Source organism: Patiria miniata, unplaced genomic scaffold (assembly GCF_015706575.1).
Source record: "Patiria miniata isolate m_02_andy unplaced genomic scaffold, ASM1570657v1 HiC_scaffold_7, whole genome shotgun sequence".
Taxonomy (NCBI): Eukaryota; Metazoa; Echinodermata; class Asteroidea; order Valvatida; family Asterinidae; genus Patiria; species Patiria miniata.
In genome coordinates, this window is record NW_024037074.1 from 17959417 (window position 1) to 17979843 (window position 20427).

At 38.3% G+C, this 20427-nt stretch overlaps 1 protein-coding gene across 1 annotated transcript in view; it reads right to left on the reverse strand.

The window, feature by feature from the left end:
* LOC119745570 (proline-serine-threonine phosphatase-interacting protein 1-like) overlaps window positions 1–18744 on the reverse strand; it is a 39011-nt gene extending 20267 nt beyond the window's left edge. The window contains exons 1-4 of the mRNA XM_038222022.1: window positions 18303–18744; window positions 9630–9730; window positions 7389–7463; window positions 4341–4545 (exon numbers count right to left, since the gene is read on the reverse strand). Of these exons, the coding sequence (XP_038077950.1) occupies window positions 4341–4545; window positions 7389–7463; window positions 9630–9730; window positions 18303–18329 (408 nt within the window). The 5' untranslated portion in view covers window positions 18330–18744. The remainder of the gene's footprint in view (window positions 1–4340; window positions 4546–7388; window positions 7464–9629; window positions 9731–18302) is intronic.
* Window positions 18745–20427: the final 1683 nt, after the last annotated feature.

Consider the following 20427-nt stretch of genomic DNA (forward strand, 5'->3'; position numbering starts at 1 on the left):
CATAAGTTGTTTTGATGCTGCAACATTTATTTATTCCATTTCTTTACCCAGGGTATCTTCACTTTTTATCTTCAAGCAAACTTGTATCCTCGATCCTGATTGGTCGATCCATGGCAACAACAGTGTGATATGAGGCTGTATTGCACGGTCCATATCGCACCCTGCGTATTGGGCTATTCCAAGATGCGAGCGACATTCCAGCTGCATGCGCTAAACCGCTGAAAGGTTCGTGTAAAGTGATGGTCCAACTTTACTGCGCGTCAAGTTTGCTTGAAGATAAATTCGTCATCACGCTCGCGCTCGTGGAACACAGAAAATGTAGTGCGTCTGTGTCCCACATTCGGCCTCGTGGTATGTGGGACACAGACGCACTACATTATTCCGTGTTCCACTCGCGCTCGCGGGATAACTAATATTATTAACTTGCAAAACTCTCCCTAGCTCTGCCTGACAAATTCAGGCACAATATACACCAACACAGCAGTCAAAATCAATCAAGTGATTGTTTTAACAGCTAAGATTTCCCTTGTTAATTTGATATAGCCATGCTTTGACTGGAGGCGATTGATATGCCAGCTGTGTACCTGCCAATTACTTCTTTTGTGTAGCACAAATGGGATCTGACTTTTATTTCTACTACATGTAGTCTGTATACAAATGCATGGCAAAGAAAGTGGAAGAAATTTTTGACTGTGTGACTGTTGGTTTAGAAATAAGGAAGTCAGTTCACAGAAAAAAAGTTAACCCTGAGAACAAATCAATTGTAAAACATCCGGATACAACATTTTCCGGCACTCTAGTACATCAGATATAAGATCATTGATCCAATATGAGAACATTTGAATAGTTTTATCTATTTTTAAAAAATTCATCATTACTAAGATAACAAATTGTTTCCTAAAATTGTTTCCTCTAGCTTTTAGTGAAATCCTTCCTTGTGTTTATTTATGTTCCCTGTTCTCTTGGTATTAAGGCAAAAGTCTCTGGTAAACTTCCTCTTTTGATCACGGCAACCAGTCCGTCTGAGTGTTGCCAGGTTACCACAAGATCATCAAATGATGTTATGATGGCTATTTACACAATGGTGTGGGGCAGATAAGGGAACTAGTTGGAAGATTTGTGCATTTGATGATACAAGCATGGAATTTGACATACAGTCACAGATTATGTCTAAAGAAAGATATTTGCCATCTCCACAAAACACATATATGTACATGTACACACATGGTGTTATCATCAATTGTCACCATGATTTATGTGTCTTTTACACACAATGTCTGTGCCATAATCCTGTAAGCAAAGTCCTAAAGCCAGTTTCAGGTCAATTTTGATGTGTTTGCGGCGCCATGACAGAACTGTCTGTATCAAGGACAATTAATTACATGCTCAGGTCACAAAACTGAGAAATCGTGTGAATATCGTTGAACAAGCCACATCTTGACACAGAACCAGAAGTTGAAATGTTTCTACTTTTTTTAGGGAAGGATCGACACATATGACACAAGCCAAAATACTGTGCTAAGGCCCCCCCCCAAAAAAAATATTTGGTCTCTGGTCAGACCAAAGTTCTGGAATTGACGCGGCTACACGGCTTTTTTTTTTTTCTTCAAGCTTGGATTGTACAGACAAGGTGGGGTACAATTTTGCTTTTTTGGTGTCCTCATGTACATTGGTGTCCTCCATAATTTGCCTTGGTGCTCTCGATCATTTGCCTTGGTGCAATTTCCCATTCCTTGGTGCTCTTTGGTAAAAAAAAATTGAGGAGGTGTGGCAATAGAGGGCGCTGTTGGAGCTACCGCGGAACATTTTGGAAAAAAAAAAGATTGATGCGCATGATTAAAATCAACGCGCGCGCTGACCAGAGACCGACTTATTAATTTTTTTGGCCTAACCCATGGAATACGTTAACATGAACAGCTACACAAATGTATAGTTAGCGGAGATGAATATTGAGAACTGGTGCATGTATGAATTCAGGCCGGCTAAGAATAACAGAATATTCCATCTAGCTCTTTCAGGGAATAGAAAGAGATTTCAGATGCCCATACAATGTTAATCCTTAGTAAGGTTTTTGTGCTTGCAGGGTTAGTGCAGAATTCTCTAGTTACCACTGTAAGCACAGAATGGCGAACATTTGTAAGTGTGTAATTCCATGGTTGACAGAGCTACAAAAAATGTAAATGTATGAAATTGGGCCTGGAGGCCATTTTCATGCAGCATCTGGGTAGGCTAGGGCGCATTCAGGTCTGAATTGAATAGAAACGATTCCATACCAAATTTAGAATCGGAATCGTGATCCCATTTTTTTTGAGGAATGGATTCCCGGTAGTAAAAATTCAATTCTCCCAAGAATAGGTTCCAGACACTTTAAAACATTTTTTTTGGTCACTCGACACGTCCAAAGTTGTGACAAATTATCATTTTTACAAGAATGACACTGTATACTGGGCTAGTCAAAAGGAAATTGACCTGAATTAATGATTTTTTCCCCTTAAAAAGCAATTAAATTCGAAACACAAATGAAGCATACATGTATAATCAAACGAGTATGTTCTTCCACTCATTTGAAAAAAAAAAAAAAAATTATATTGATCTGTGCTATAACAAGTGAGGCATATTTTACTATTAAAAGAACCCATTTGTACAGCTGTCCATGGAATGCCATTTGAAGCTACAGTACTGAGCTGAGTGAGAACCAGAAATTACACACTGACATAAAAATACAAACAATGGGATTTTTATAATTTGAGTCAAGACTGAATCCTTATTTTTCCTTTCAGATTTTGTGTTTTGAATATGAGGGAAAAACAAAGTCTTCTTTTTCTGAAATAATGATAGTGATTTTTGTCTGTTTTACCATGCAAATTTTGTTCAATCATGGAGGTGGAAAACATCCCTGTTTCATTGTATTTAAAGGGTACATGTATTCATCAATGAGTGGAACGGTAAATGATCATTGTGGTGGACAGTTGAATTTTGTGATGTTTGTATTAAAATACAGGGTGAGTAAAAAAAAGCGAAACCCAAATGTCCGGACCATTGTTTTAGTGACGTTCTGCATGTAGCACTTTCAAAATCTAGAATATGAAAGCCTAATTCATAAGCTTTCTTTTAGTACAAGAATCATTCAAATCACTCAAGTACTTTTCAGGTTACGGAATTTTAAACACAACCACCGTTTTAAAGTTCTGTTCACGGATCACAAAAAAAGGTGAGCGTTCTTTCAGCAAGACGAAAACAATTTACACACATCCCTATGTGATTTGTTTTCATTTTGCTGAAAGAACACTTTACCTTTTTGTGATCCGTGGACAGAACTATAAAACGGTGGTTGTGTTTAAAAGTTCCGTAACATGAAAAGTACATTAGTGATTCGAATGATTCTTGTACTGAAAGAAAGCTTATGAATTGGGCTTTCATGTCCTAGATTTTGAAAGTGCTACATGCAGAACTTCACTATAAAAACAATAGTCCCGACATTTGGGTTGCGTTTTTTTTTTACTCACCCTGTAGACCTAACTTGTTAATACAGAATGCAAATTACATGAGATTTTTACAGTTACTAGTCGATAAACACATACTTTATCTGTTTGTTATTTTTTATTGAATAGAAGGAGCCATATATTTGTTTAAATATTGTTTTCTTATTAGGTCACTTTCTTTTTGACTTACCCTGTATAGTAATCATTAGTGAAATTAATGGGGTTCTTTCCTTTGGATGGATAGAAATTGATTTGATTCAATATGGAATCATGATTCCAGTGTGGAATCGGAATCAATTCCAATTTTTTTTGGAATCGCCCAAGCCCACTCAGCTCAGCACAAAATTCTCCTGAGCACAGAACTCTCCTCAGCACCGGAGAGATTTCCTCATCCAAATCATGTTACCAATCAAAAACATTCATGCATAATGCTGGTAGCTGGAACTGTCAATTTTTGCTTTGCACTAAAAACATCGCGTCGCTGTAGCCATGCATGTCGGCAAAATGAAAAAGGTTTTTTTTTAATGAAAGATGATGTCTCAAACCGCCAAACTCACTGGTTTGACTGGAATCCTGCTGCTGCACAATTTTAACGTGTTTTTAGATTGGGTTATGGTCGAGAATAAGCTTTATGTGGCCTCTCTGGACTCCCATATATTTGCACTAAGTTTAGTCGGACACCATTTGTAGTCATCAGCTGACATTTGAAGCAAAAAATCAGATTAAAAAAAAAAAAAAGCCGCGTCGCTGCACCACTTTTTGGGCAAGCTCCATACCAGAAACCGGAGACTTTTTTTTTGGCCTAAGCGTTTTCCTTTTCTTTCTTTTGCTTAGCGGTGATTTCGATGGACATCTTACATGCATGACTTTGTTGTGCTGATCTTTCTTGGCATTGATAAGCTTCTTGATGCACTCTTCATGTTTCCGCCGTCTTTCCTTCTGTGTCTCTCGGAAGTCTTCCACCTTCTTCGCTTCTTCTGTTAGCCGAACTGAGATGTCAATGTGAGACTGGCCACAGTTCTCGGTCTGCGTGATCACCTCGCTCCAGGCTGTCTTCAAAGTTCTGGGAGGAAGTTGAAAACAGTCTCTTAATTGTCACAACAATTAAATTTACACCACCAACAACACACCATGTTCACTAAACAATGCTAAACAATTAAATTTCCAATTGGTCCTGTAAATTACCATTAAACTTCGAACAAAGAAACTACTGTCAGAGCTGGATTTGAACCTGCGTCTGCCAGAACACTGTACAACTACGAGCAATCTACCAACCGCGCTATCCAGCCCTACATTTTTGTATATGTTGTTGGTCTCCCAATATGTCAGTACCTTTGTTCATGGGGTGCTACATGTAGTCAGAAGCCATCAAAAAAATTAATAAAGTACACTTGTATGAGCCATGTATTTATGGAAATTTATATTTTCTACACAAGTAATGTAATAAGTCTGTCCCAAGCCCATCTGGGATTGGTATTAATTCATCTCCACCAGTTTCCTTATACATGTAGCATGAAACATAATATATCCCTCTGGATGTAGCCTTGGTCAAGACGCTAGTTGTATTAATCCCGGCCGTAGCGCGGTAAACGATATCCTCGCTAGTGTTATGCATGTGGTGCTACAGCGCGAACAGCAACCTCACGCGGCCACGGTTTCTATGCAAATCAGTTGGACCCAATCTAGCGCCTTGGTTCAATCGTCGACAAAAGCTTATGTTTGTCTTATTTTGCGCTGGATTTCTAGCGCACGACCTCGTATGCGAATACAGATAAGTGTAGGCGGGGCTAATAAGTGGAGTGTCCAATCACACCTTGGTAAATCCGGACGTCATCAAATTATTTGCAGCCATTCGCCTTTGCGGACGTGACAGGAACCACAGTTTTTGTGCATTGGTGCCGTGTGCAGAGACACACAACGTGTACGTGTATGGATTATGTACGGTGCCACGTTTCACTCTGCAAGTTTCCACGCAACGATCGACCAATAAGAAAATGACATTTAAGGTCAGCTAAGGCTATTAACATAATGAGCACCGCCCCCAAAACCTCACATGGACGATTGAACCAAGGCGCTAGATTGGGTCCAACTGATTTGCATACAAATAGTGGCCGCGTGAGGTCGCTGTTCGCGCTGTATTTGTAATGCACTGCATGCATAGACATATGACTGCATGCATAGCGCTAGCGAAGATATCGTTTAACGCGCTACGCCCGAATGAATAACAACTAGCGCCTTGACCAAGGCTAGTCCCAAGCCCATCTGGGATTGGTATTTCATCTCCACCAGCTTCCTTATACATGTAGCATGAAACATAATATACCCCCCTGGATGCCATGCTATAGTCCCAGGTATGTACAGGGTATAACCCGGGAAGTAACAAAAAAAAAAGAGAGGAAACTCCAAGTTTTACAAGACTTTATACAGTGTTTTTTTTTCATTTTTAATGGCATTAGGTTAAGGAGAATACACAAGAAAGTGTGGATTCTCAAGGTCAAAGTGTTTGAAGCGCCGAGTGAATTCGTAAATTAAGAATCCACACTTTCTGGTGTATTCTTCGACTTAAACCATTGCATCAAAAGAAGTATCCATTAACAGTGAGTGGAGATGAAAAGACTTGGGAAAAATTTTGCAACCTGCCGCCACTTCCGCGATTGTGTACAAAGTCTATGGAGAGTCAAGAATTTTTTTAAAAAGTATTTCCTAACAAAATTGGAAATATTTCTCAGTCTCAGATTCATATCTTATCATCATTTTTGCAATGAATGCCCTTCATTGAGATGATATATGGAGAAAAAAAGTGGCGTCAGGTTGCAACATTTGTCCCGGCTCCTTCCGTTGACAAATTGATACAAGTAGTTCAGACGATGATTTCTTTCCGACTCGAAATAGGTTCGTTCCGAATCCACACTTTGTGACCAGCGTAACAGATTCGTAGTTCCGAATCCACACTTTTAACAATAGTGTGACGTCATAGCAATGATTTAATGTGAGTCAGCCTGTGATGTTTCTTGGCTGATATATCTTGTCTTTTAAAAAAAAGAGACTTTTTTCGACAAAAAATATTCCTGGCGTTAAGTGTTTAAAACACAATTCATACAAAGTGTACTACCTACAGTGAAATCTCGGTAAGTCAAACCTCAAGGGAACCGGTTCAAAATTTGACTTCAGCATAGTTTTAACAGTTGTTTTGAGTTAAGAGTTTGACTTATGGAGATTTCACTGTATGAACAGTCCCAAGGAATCTACCCTACTTTCCAATTGTCCAATCATGTCTACTTCCTTGTTCTAGGGGTTTCACCTAACCAAACAAAGATGATCATGGACTCCTTTGGCCTTCTGACCTTGCACCAAGGATTGCATGACACAAATAGGAAAAGGTAGCTTTGTAGAGCAAGGACGGTGTGCAGGAAATAAACAGGGAAAATGCTCGGTATCATAGAAGTCATGAAGAAAAAGTTTAAACAAATATTGAACACAATACAGCATACGGCACTCAATTTTGAAGACACTCTTCAATGTATACAACATATACTTCGTGAAAAAGACAATTTACAGTTTCGCAACTTTTTCGCTTTCACAAACAGCACTCACTTTTTTCTCTTATTTCTTGTTGATTTAATACACAAATGGGTGAAAAAACAGCAGATTTAATCAATTCAATACATCAAGTGTCCACAACGATAAACCCAACGGAAAATACTCTGCCGTTTTGACGCAAAGTGTTGTTTTAGAAGGCGTTCAACTTTAGATGCCGTTTTCTCCGATTGCTAGTTTTTACTGGTATGTACATGTACAGTACATGTACACTGTACATGGGTGTTACTTCGTGGTGTTGCTGACGAATTGTTGCTGATGACAAAGTTTCCCTTTGAACATATTCTGATTTGTTTGTTGACGGCTTACCCAATCTCCTCCTTTCCTCCAGAAGTCCTGGAGATCTTAAGAAGAGTTTTACCAAACGATTCCTCTGCTTTGGACCTGTTGCACACAAAATATTAAGTGACAACAGAAAAAGACATAAAAGTAACAGCAGTAGTGAAGAAAAATGAAAAAAAAAAAATTGGATTTGTTTTCCTTCCAATTTTCAGATTTTTTTATATAACTACTGCACACAATTTGAAGAAAGAGTATAAAAGTTGTGGAATCAATTTTTTTTTAAGGAAAAACACAGGAGTTTTCATTTTTACAACTAAAAACATTCAAGGCCTTTTTCTTAGCATTTTACTTTTTTGACATGTCCATAAAAGTCAACTTTAAACAGCCATAACTTGTCAATTGATGGAATTAATGTCCAATTGAAGTGCAACAAACAGGAGCACGTTTTGGTGGCCCTTGAACTGGAACATGTTTCTGACGTCACAGCCGTGACCTGAAACATATTTCCTGTGCACCGCGAAAACAACTGACCGGAAAATTGTTCATGACGTGATGTTACTGCCTACGTGACTGCACACAAAATTCACGTGGCAACCGGACATGATTAACAATAACATTCAAAGCAAAAGTGGGAGTTTTTTTTTATAGCGTTTCCCTAAAGTTCTAAAAAGAGTAGGCCTGATATTCTGTATCAACTTTCGTACCAATTGAAGGTAAAAACCCACTACATGTATTTAAACCCCATTTATGGTAAAAAGTAACGTCGTCTGCTAAGCTTGTTTACCTTTCCGCCATCTTGAAACATAAGTGAACCGACCGGAAACCTCGGTTCAACTTTGGTCGAAACAATGACGTCATTTCAGTGTAACCGAAGCGCCAAAATGGCCGCGAACCAGAAACATGTTTACGGTCACAGCGCCAAAACGTGCTCCTGTATTGCAAGGAGAATTTTATTCTCTTTCCTAAAAGCCTCATTTTGACAGAGCTGCCAATTCTGTCTCATTTTGCCAGAATAACTCACATTTTTTTTTTTTTAACTTTGGAACAAAACAATTGACTGGGGGGGGGGGGGTTGAGCCTGTGACCACCATATTAATAATGATGTATTAATAATGATGTACATCAAGCACACGTAACCCCTTGAGCACCATTATCAAGATCATTGCCATTCCAGTGCTCTATCAACTGAGATATGTTGGCAATTCCCCACTTTGTCAATGTCTTAGTTTAAGGGGTGCCAGTCAGAAGCCATAAACCAGTATGCAATGTATACATGTATGCAGCCAGGCAGCCAGCATGGGATCACAAACTTCAATTTTATTTTATTGATTTTTTTTAAACACTCCCAAAAAAAAAGTCAAGTACAATTTATACCTTTTAAATTACTACATGTATGCATCTTTGTACTGACTACTAAGCAAATGACCTCTTCAGGCGTGAAAATACAGAACACTTCTTTCCCACACATTACATGTACATACACCATTTCCGTGATATGACACTCTGCTCCAAATATTTTGATATCTAAAATAAAATTGGAAAGACTGATCAACTTCTAGGAGTGCATTTTGACAGAGGTGACAAAGTTGCAGTTTAAAGGGCCCATGTAATGTTATTATGTTAATGCAATCCATGAAAATGCACTTTTGTGTCCCATTTAACCGTTTGTTTTTTTTTCAAATTAATATTTTGCCATTTTTAAAGGCATTTTTTTTACACTAATGCCAATTTTCCATATTCATGAGCAAAAGTGTGATGTCATTTCAGACAGAAATCTCACTGTTACAGCTATTTCATCATCACAATTTGCCAGAAGTAAGGATATTTTGCTGTTGTACATTTTCTTTTCTTTTGCGATTTGTTACAAGCTGATGAGCAAAGTCTTCTCACAAACATTTTCCATGAGTAAATTTGGGTTCACAATTTGAACAGAAAACCTCTAAACTACATATTAATAACAGTGTCTTCCTGAAATGACATCACAGCAACAGCACCCTCATTTGTCAGCAAAAGCATGGATTTAAAAAAAATGTTTTAAAGAAGTGCACTTTTCAATAAAAAAGTTCATCAGAAAGGGATGTCAAATAGTTAAAGAGGAGAAGAAAGTTGCTCAAAATATGTCCCCATGGGTCATGGGTCCTTCAAGTTGTTTGACTGAGCCCTACTGATTTTGTGGGCTGAAGGAAGTTTCCACAAATGCCTATACTTGCCAAAATAGGTCAAACACTAGCCCGCATGCATTACTAAAACATCTATCTCTATGCTTACCTCTGTTTCAAGAACTCTTCGTAATCTTTACACATTTCCCGGCCATCTTTCATCCTTTTCAGCAGCACGTCATAGCCGTTTGTGCTGTTGAAGTCTGTGTCCTGTGCAAGTGTATGCCAAAGAAAGAAACCTTTAATGGTGTACTATGCTTGCTGAAGTTTAAAAAGCAGTGTCCCCACTTTCACTGTCAAAGTGCTACGTAATAGCCAGTGTTGGGATTCAATATCCGGATTTTTTAATATTCGGTTTGAATTCCACTATTGGGTTTGGATTTTGAAAATGGGATATTCGTAGCTAACCATACATGTACAATGTACGTGTAAAATATAATCAGCCTTCCATTTTTTTGTGACACAGGCTAAAGAAAACAACTGGAACATCTCCCAATTTGCTCTACCAGTCCTTCTGATTTGAGGCGTACGATCACACGCCCACGCCATCACACGCCTAAAAGCTGCCCAAGAAGTGCGAATAATCGCACGCCTGAATCCCTCTGTACCGCACACCTCAGCATACATTTACAGCATAATTATACTTCATAATTTATGGAAAAAACAGTATGTCGGTGAAGAGAAAACGGCTTTAATTTGTAAACCAAAATGAATAGTACATGTACAAAAAAATACCAGATTGTTCAGTCCTGGCTTGGACCTCAGAATCACTCGCCTAGAAAAATAACACGCCTAGATAAATCACACGCCTAGAAAATCCAGGTGTGCCTTTTTCCACACGCCTGTGATTTTCAAATCAGGAGGACTGCTCTACCAAAGTATGGTTTCTGATTGTAACCGCATGCACTCGCCAGTGGTCTTCTTGGTTCATGAACAGCCTGCCAATTCGACTGATCAGAGAGTTTCCACCTATTTTTTTCACAATTACAGCTCTGGATCCGGAACGCATTGCATGTGGCAACTCACTCGTCACTTTTTAATTGGCAGGAATGTGAGCTGAACATGCTGAATGGAAACTTCTGGTGAAATCAGATATTAAACCGTTATTCAGTTAAAAAAAATAATAGGATCACCAGATTTTGAAATCTCTAATTTCTCCCACCACTATTAATAGCAAGCAAGGACTACTGCTAGCGATGGATCATGCCACACACTTGGCAACTGTTCAGCCATTGGTACATTTGTACTGCCAGCGTATTCAAAGCAAAATAAAATTGTTCGTAAATTTGGTGAATAAATGCTACGTGATGATCAACTGTTTCACCGAGCAAATAAAAGTCATTCCTGTAGATTTTTTATCTAATTTTGTAATGAAACAACACAAAAATGCTAAAAAAATACACAAGTCCTGTCCATAGTTGGTAGTGGCATCCTTGCGTAGTCTCGAAAACTGCATGAAGTTCCTTTTGTAACCTCAAACATTGTCAAAGGGGAAGTCATGCCACTGAATAGTTTCCACTTTTAGAACAAAAGGAGGAAAATATTCAGTCTATTATGTATGTTTGTATGTATACAGGAAGAGTAACTCTCACCACATTTTACAATATAATAATTCACAAGTATTGTTACATGTAAAGTACATAACCTTGGTTCTTTTTTATGTTGACACTGTTTCGGTACATTGTAATTTATAAATTGTAACACAGGGTCTTTTATTGCCGATCAAAACACTTGTTTGTCCTGCACAATTAAGGCCAGGCATATTTGTGTTTTTTTAAAACTATTTTGTACATCCTTTTAACAGTCATTTGACTGTTTAGGCCGGGCATTTTCGAAAACAAATTAGAAGGCCCCCTATTTGAGTAATTACATGTAGTTGAACTTGGTTTGATTGAATACTCAAATATTTTAATATTAAAAATGCCAATCAATCAAGCTTTCCATGCGCCAGCCTAAACTACATGCGCCGGTCGGGAAATGCATCAATTGGCCTATACCCCTGTCAATCTTGACAATTGAGCTTTAAAGGGAATACACAACATTTGCAAACATTGGAAAACAAAACTACCAAATTGTTACGAAATTCCTTAATTAAATGAAAGTCTAAAGCATCCTGTAAAATTATGGCACCTGGTGTGAAGTCATTTTCAAGAAAAGTGGTATTTTGTATAAATTACCTACGGTGGTCGGCCGACCACCGTTGGAAAAACCTAACTATTTTTCAACTACTGCTCCAAATTTACCTTTTTTTCAGTCCAAATTTTGTTTGCTATTGGTTTCATGTTCATGAACGGGTGCAGGCCAGCTAGACTGGTTTCCTTACCTTACAATTTTCGGGCATCAATAAATTGATTCATTTCATCTTAAGTGAAGTCAGGGAACCAGACTACTTGAACATATTTGTTTTTCTAGGTTTTTCCAGCATTTTCGAACACAAAACTTCAAACTTGTCAGTGTAACAGTATTTTGATCTATTAAACTAACCCCTCAAATAGTTCATTTCTGAAAATTACAGCAAAAGCCAATGATGTACATTCCCTTTAACCCTCCTATGCAAACATACATTCTGTGCCAAGTTGTCCTTTCAGTCAAAATCAATCAAGTGACTGTTTTCAACAGTGAAGAGCTCCCAGCCGGCGTAAAGCAGGATTGACCGGCTGTGACTGTTTATGTAACTTGAAATGTCAGCTAATGGCAGCTTTGCTTGGACTGTAAACTTGCCTGTTTTTGTCTGTTGACTGAATTTGACTAGTCACAGTGCAGAAGGCCTGGCATGACTAAATGTTGATGGAGTATGATGGACTTGGGCCTAATGGCCTGAAGCAGTGCTAAGGGTATCCGATTGATTTTGCCTAGCTTCCTGTACTACTATTGTGATAAAAGCCATGCGCAGCAAGTCCATGAATGTCAACCAGTGTCTCAGTGGTGGATTCCATTATGTCATGTACAGTTTTGTATTAGTCGCACAGTGATTGATGGATTTTGATAGAATTGGTCCAGTTCCTAGTAAAAGACACTCTGGGTAGCTACTAGAAACTTATAAGATTAAAATAACATCACAGACGTAATTTCATCATCTTCGTAAGACCACTCACATTTTTTTAAATGGACAAATGTCATAATCGGATATTCGATGGGTGACCGAATATTTGAATACATACGGTATACTCAGCACATCCCTACCAGTTGATAATTATGAATAGTTCATCTTTTTAGAAAATTAGAGTCTACAGTGTGATCCAAAAAAAAAAAAAAGATCATACTCCCACTACCCTGAGACTCAAATCACCTACAATGCAGATACCAATTGATGAAGAATCCTTTTAGAAGAATTATGGTACCAAAATATCCCAATGCGGTCCTCCAGTAGTTTTTGCTGCAGAGCCTATTTTGTGTAGTACGCTTCTTTCATGTGGGTATTATTACTGTACATCAATCGCTCCATCAATTACAATGTAAGTCACATTCCTGGGCAGGGTTCATCGGGACAAAAATGCCCCCACCTTGCTTCACAAAATAGGCTATAGAACAAAAACTACTGGACCGAGTCAGGCGACATTGGTTTCATTTTTCTCCTAAAAAGATTCTCTATGCACTGGTACATACATTGTTGTACATGTAGGCCCCTACTTATGTGGTTTGAGTCTCAGGGTAGTGAAAGTATGAGGTTCAGTTTTATAGGTTTTTTTTATCACCCTGTTTAAAGTTTTAAATTGATTGGCTCTATTTCTGTACCAATAGATTTTAAAAAAAATTAAAATGAAAGGTTTAATTGAGACTCCACATTCATTTAGTTGTGGTTTGTCATCGTCTCACCCCATTATTCCCCTCTTAAATCAAAACCCTGTGATCTTTCCAAGACCTTCCTGATGCTTTTCAACATTGCCAGCTGCATGGTACTGTGGTGTCCAATGGTGGATCTTCCTTTTCAGGTCAAGATCCTAAACTACAATGTACATGTATATACTTCCTCGTGTACATCATCATGGTTCCATTACAATTTGTGACCATCCAACACAAAACCTAGTCTGAGCTTCATCCGTTATCCACGGAGCCCAGACTCCTGCATAACATCTGATATATCAAAGCATGCAGATTTATGCGATCTCGCGTCTCAGCCAATCAGAGTCGACTTTAATAAATCCTGACGTCATTACATTCCCAAATCAGGACTAAATGTTTGATTGGTCAATGCGAATGCAGTGTAAATACAACAACAGTCGAGCACGTATCGCGTAACGTATGCAATACAGAGCACGTGACACGGCCTTTGTTGCTGTGTCTAGGTTTTTTTATCCACGTCTACGACACGACAACGGATGAATGACCGAAGACCCGATGTAGAAAGCGCCCGCTGATTGGTCAAAATCTAGAGGTCAAGATGCGGTTTTCTTACATAATTAATCAGCGAATTTGCTAAAATGAAATAGACCATGGCGGACTTCACAAAACCGGTCTATTGGAACAATTATTGAAAACTGGGATTTTAGGCTTTATTAGAAAGGACACTAAACAGGCTTTCAAATAAAGTATAGAATAAGGGAATCTGACAAAATCTGAGGGAGTTAAACAAGTACATGTAGGTATTTTCAGGGGGGTTAAACTTATAGTTTTTGTAGTCATTTTAGCACCTTGGATTCACAGGCAAAATGTGTTATTGTCAGTTTTTATTTGTTAAATAAGGCAGAGGGAAAGCTTCGTATTTGATGTGATAAGAGGTTTTTTGTTTAGTAGTTTCTTAGAGGTTTTTAACTTTTACCAAAGATATGTACGGACAAACTATAACGGGATTTACTGTAACGTGAGTTTATATCGCAATATACAATGTACATACATATATCCCTCTAGAGATTTTATGATTGATTATTTTATCTGTATGTATGGAAGTCGAATATTGTGCTCATGAGTGCATTGACAACTGAATGCTTGTTGGACTTTCCCCCTGTTTAAAATTTGGTTTACACAACAAAAGTAAGAAAATCTCTATTTATTTTAAGAAAAAAAATTCTCACCAAGGTTTGAACCCTGCACCTTTGGAAATAAAACATAGAACATGAGCAAACAGATAATAATATACAATGACATATTTATTATTTCCACTTACATTGTACTTCCAGAACTGTAAGGTTTTTACAAACTTACAGAAAGACCGATTGAAGTTCTGTACTTAGCAGAAAATTCTCAATTTTTTCAAACCTCCAAACTCTCCTGTCGCAAAATGTTTGGCCTCAACATTTCACAAGGGAAAGATTTCCATATACGAAGTTCACTCAACACCCTGTGTACAAACCCTATAAGATTGGACTGAAAAATTCTAAGTGTTTTCTAAGAAAATGCTTGTATTTTCTCACTGCTCAAATTGACTTTGATGACATGAAATTGCTATCTGGGGGCTTGTTAGTCAATACAGAGGAAAAGAAGTGAACTTCGTATATGGAAATCTTTCCCAAATGTGAAATTTACCAGAATTTCATTCACCAGGATCATTGGAGTCTTGCACTCGGCCGTCTCTCATCATTTGCCGTCGACTGAGGGCGCTTTAATTCTCTTGACCAACTACAGCGCGGCTTTCATTTCATTGCGCGAGGCACGGAGACACTCTCGGAATAAAAGCCGCGCTGTAGTTGGTCAAGAGAAAAAATTGAGAATTGTCTTCTAGCAACTTCACTTGGTCTTTCTGTGTAAGGTTTGTAAAAACATTACAGTTCTGGAAGTCATTTCCACTACTTCAGTCATGTTAGTACTTCCAGGAATAAGTTGCAGCTTGCAACTCGTTATTCCATTTAAAAAGAAATACTGAGTTGCAAGCTGCAACTTATAATTATCATGAAGAAGGTGCAGTGGATATTTTACTGTGAACCGGTCCCCGATTGTTTGAAGTTTTATACCGGCACGGCACATAAGCAGTGACCGTTTTTTGGGGGGACATCAAAATCGTTACCGTGACAAATCTGGTTCTGCGCTAACATTGTTGTCGTGACTCTGTGTTTAAAGAGATGAAAATCAGACCTACATGTACATGTACATTTGTATATCACCCTGTATATTTTATGTGTAAAATATTTCTTTTTTTTTAATTAAAGAAAAAAAATCTGCCAGAGCCAAAAATCAGACAACGTAAATGAAACGCTCTGCAATTAAAATGTAGGATTCAAATTAAAACAATAAAAGATGACAATTCTTATTTTGTTGACAGAAACAAATTTCAAAACAATATTAGAAGACAACTCTTTGGGACTCTAACTCAAGCAGCATTGGTTGCGAGGCGGGCATGCTACATGTATGCACTAGGCCACGCATTCGCATGAAGAGAAATAAAAATTTAATATCTTATATTAAAGGGAAAATACAACATTTGCAAACATCAAAAAATAAAACTACCAAACCATTTTGAAATACCTTGCTGGACTGTTAGTGAATGACAGTGTAAAGCATCCTGTAAAATCATGGCACCTGGTATACTGTCATTTTCAAGAAAAGTGGTATATTTGTATCAATTTCCAACGCTGGTCGGCCGACCAGCGTTGGAAAAAAACTGGCTTTTTTTCAAATACTGGCCCCAATTGACCATCGCACTTGTTTGCAATCGATTACACACCTATGAACGGGTGCAAGCCAGCTAGACTGGTTCCCTGACCTTACAATTCCCCAATGTATGTAAACTGCTCTGTTTCTTCTAATATGGAGTCAGGGAACCAGACTACAGAAAAACGATTGTTTTTCTTGGTTTTTATAGCATTTTCGAACCCAAAACATCAAAAAAGTCAGTGTAACTATATTTGCTATATATTTCCAAAAGGCCCAATTCCATCCATTTCTGGAAATTACAGCAAAAGCAAATGATGTATATAAATATTCCCTTTAAAAGTTATACTTATAGTTATACTAGGGAGGTCGGCGTAACGGGTTCGATCTTCATTTGTATCTATTTGCGTGCGAAAGTGTGTTTCAAACTGGCGCAGTTTAACCTTTTCTTGAAACTGGAACAGTTTCTCTGATGAGATGATTACAGAGAGAAATGATGGATCTTTCCAATGATATCTTTGTTTTGGATGATCGCCATATTCGAAATCGTGAAATCTGGTGTTGAAAATTATGTTTATTTCTGGGAAGTTGTGATCGCAGTCGCCCTGGGAGCGGCCATCTTGTTTTTAGCTCGTGACATTCACTCACGTTTTGTGGCGAGATGTGCCGAGATTTCGTTGGACAAAAATAGAAATGACATCATAGTAAAGCCAAAGAAAATCTCTTTCGACTCATACCAAGAAGAGGTACGCTCGATTTTTTTTGGCCTTCTGATTTGGGAGATTTTTTCCGACGAAATAAAGGTACAGATTGTCATGATTTTTGGGCCGAAAAATCATTAAAAATCTCACATGAGGAGTTCATGAAAGACTAAAAAAGGGGTAGTTTCTGAAAGGTTGGAATTTCAGGAGTTTGTGTGACTAGTTTTTTGGTTATGTTTCCCATGACGCTTTTTGACGCTGGGGGGTTTTGTTGTCGGGGTGCCTTCAGCAAGGTGATTAAAATATGGCGCGCGGCGGTGTCACAATGGCTGCCTATTTCTTCCTCCATGCTTTATGCCTGCATGAAGCAATAATATTTCAATGCTGTGATTACTGGGGTAAATTTTGGTGGATAGCTTTATTGGGGAAATTTTCATTATACAAATACAAATTCTGCTAAAAAAAAATTAATATAGTAATATTTCAACTGTTTCTGAATATTTTCCAATCTTGAACTAAATTTGCATTAAACATGTTAAATTTAGCTTATTTTTGTCTTTGCTTTTTTTGCCCTAGGCTTCTAGTTCCTGAATAAGTTTAGTCCAGAGTCTAACCAGACTGTTCTGAGTACAATGTATAATGAAGAACAAGATTCAATGTTTTTTAAAAATTATTTTTGAATATACATCTCTGCATAAGGCCAAAAAAGGGGACAAAATAAATATAAAGTTAATTCCCACTGGAACCTACATATTGAAGAAATGTTGTCTGTCATCAAATACTTCCATACTTTAAAGATATACTTTTGCTAAGTTAAAAACCCTTTTTTTTTTTGGCCGTAAAATACTTTCAACACACAGTTGGGTGAATGTTAATGCAAGGTTTCCATGCATTTCTATTTTAGGTCCCTGGATTCAGGATTCCCATCCTGGTTCAACCTCAAATATGACAGCTCCGAGAAAATTTACACATACCAGCTATTAAAGGACTACCATAAAGAGGACCTGAGGATACAAATTTAGGATAATATGATCTCATCTAAATGAACTTGAAAATGTTTTCCAAACCTTTCTCAAATATTTTGAGGTGATTTGGATTTTTCTTTTTAATATTACACCCCGCACCATGCCGACAGAATAATTCGGGTTGGACATGCCCCTTTAATGGACCATAACTTCACCACACTTTAAGATATAAACTTATAATTGGTACCATTAGATTTCTTTTTGGAAGCTCTTTCCAATGATACCAAGTTTGTAATATTTGGACCAAAAAACCCCAAAAGTGCCGACCACCCTAGTTATACTAGTGTAGGCCTACTATTAGTATACATGTAGCTCTACTGAGTGGAGCGTTGAATTACGGGTGCCCCTCCATATGGAGGGGCACCCGTAATTCAACGCTCCACTCAGTAGAGCTAGTATACATCATGTAGGTACATGTGCTATATGAAAGTCGACTCATTCATATGTCATTTGTAACTGGAAAAATGCAAACCGGCTAAATAAACCTTTGTAAAGTTAATGAGTGATAGCAGATGTGCCTATGAAACTTACCCAAAAGCTGTCCACAAAGCGGCTCATTGTGACGTGTTCGGATGTTCCGTCCTCTCAAATTACACCAGACCTCAGCGACTCGTGAGTGTACTGTACATGTAGGTCTAGGCCTAGTTGTTTTTGTACAGTGTGTAACTTGTACACAGTCGATCTGCACACGTATAGCACTGAGGCTCTGAGCACGCACCACCAGTGCCAAATCAATGACACCTTTTCACGTGTAAAAGTTGGTATTCCAATCATGAAACTATGAGTAGGCCTAGAAATGAATAATGCGATATCGAAGTTTTAAATTCATAGTGCACAATGTTCTAATGAAAACTCTCTACTGTCTCTAGTCTTGTAAATCCGGATCTTCCGTGGCTGACTTTACTACCCGGAAGTCATACGGTCGGAAATCCAAGCCCCGACCGCAGCCAGCCGGCCAGACGGGTACCAAATCCCCATCCAATTCGATCACCACACGAAGACGTGCAGAACTTCCACATCCACACAATCACAATCCCGACGACTGTTGTATGAAATAATTTCATCGCATGGGGGCGCTAGACGCAGGACCGTTCGGCGCGGCAGAGAGCTAAGCGGCAGAGTGGTTGCATTGTATTTGATTACAATGAAAGATTGCACAATTGAAGAGTATGTAATGACTAGACTCGAGTCCGACTGTGGTCCCTCAAAATGTGGGTTCAAAAAAAAATTACGGCGTGGGTATTCTAGATGTTCTGAGGCGTGATCTGAGGCAATTCTTATATAGGAAAAGATGTTGGTGTACGCAGTGCCTGCCTTTATTGCGACGTCACTTAAACAAAAAAAGGGGGTTCTTTTTTTTGGGGGGGGGGGATGCCCCCATTGCCCCCCCCCCTCCCCGATCCTCGAATATAGGTTTTCTCAGCCAATTTCCGAATTTTTCTGATCACTTTCATTATCTGTCATTCAATTTCTCAGGATTTGTACACATCTGATCAAATTGGGGTTTCTTTTTCGTTGTTGGGGCATTCAATTTCAATTTCAATTTCTAGGCACCCGGATTTAGTTCCTAATGTTCGTTTTCGTTTGGGGGAATTCTATTTCGTTTCGGTGCATTCAAGACTAACATGTAGCACTTACATTAAGTTTTTGACATCTTTTGACGGTTGACGCATTATTAGCGAATGTCGGTGCGCATATGACGTACGTATGGCCATGCTTTTCTTTAGGCTTCTTCGGTTATGGGTAAACATCTTCATCGTTTGGTCATTCAGATTAATAAGATTTGTTAATTGATATTTTTCCTGTTTCCTTCTGAGGTTCGTTTTTTCCCCAAAATCTTTAAATTTGTGTCTGTGAAATTTATAATGCAACAAATCAACTGATATCATGAGGGATAGGGATAGCTGATGTAACGAAATTATGCAATGAAAAGGGCTAATATGCGGATTAGTAATGTTTTTTACAGTGTTGATCTTTTCTACTTGTTTTAAAGTTTGAACAAATCTGTCAGGGGCATCTTTATGTTGGCATGTTTATTAATCCTTTAACTTTGTTTACTGTTCTTTTTCTTTCTGTTTTTGTAAAAAAAAAAAATTATAGCTGATTCACTCATCGATCTTTTGACGTGCAAGACACAGTGGCGTAAACAGGGGAACCGGGGCTTGCGGACTGGGGACCATTGCAACGGGCTAGAGATTTTAAAAGCGATTAAACCGGGACGCTGATGGGAGCAAAATGGGGACCGCGAAATCGGCCTGTCGGAAAAAATCCTGCGTCCGTCGGGAAATTTGCAGGGATGAAGAGTGATAGTGTCCATTGTTCGCTTTTAACGGTGTCCCTATTAGAAGATGGTGCGAACTCGACCACCACTGTGACTCGACTCGATTCGACTCGACCTTGTTGAGCTAATGACTCGACTGAGTCGACTCGACTCGACTCGAGTCACTTCCTTACAATTACTCAACTCTACTCGAGTCACAAAATAGAGTGACTCGTTACAACTCTGAAAAGGTGCCTAGAATTTAGACAAATACAAAAACCTGAGTAAACAGACGAGGTCAAAAATTGTACCACGTGCCAACTTTCGTGGGTACGACCATTTTTATTATTTGTTTCAAAAATGCTTTCTAGATCATTTTTACATATACATATAATA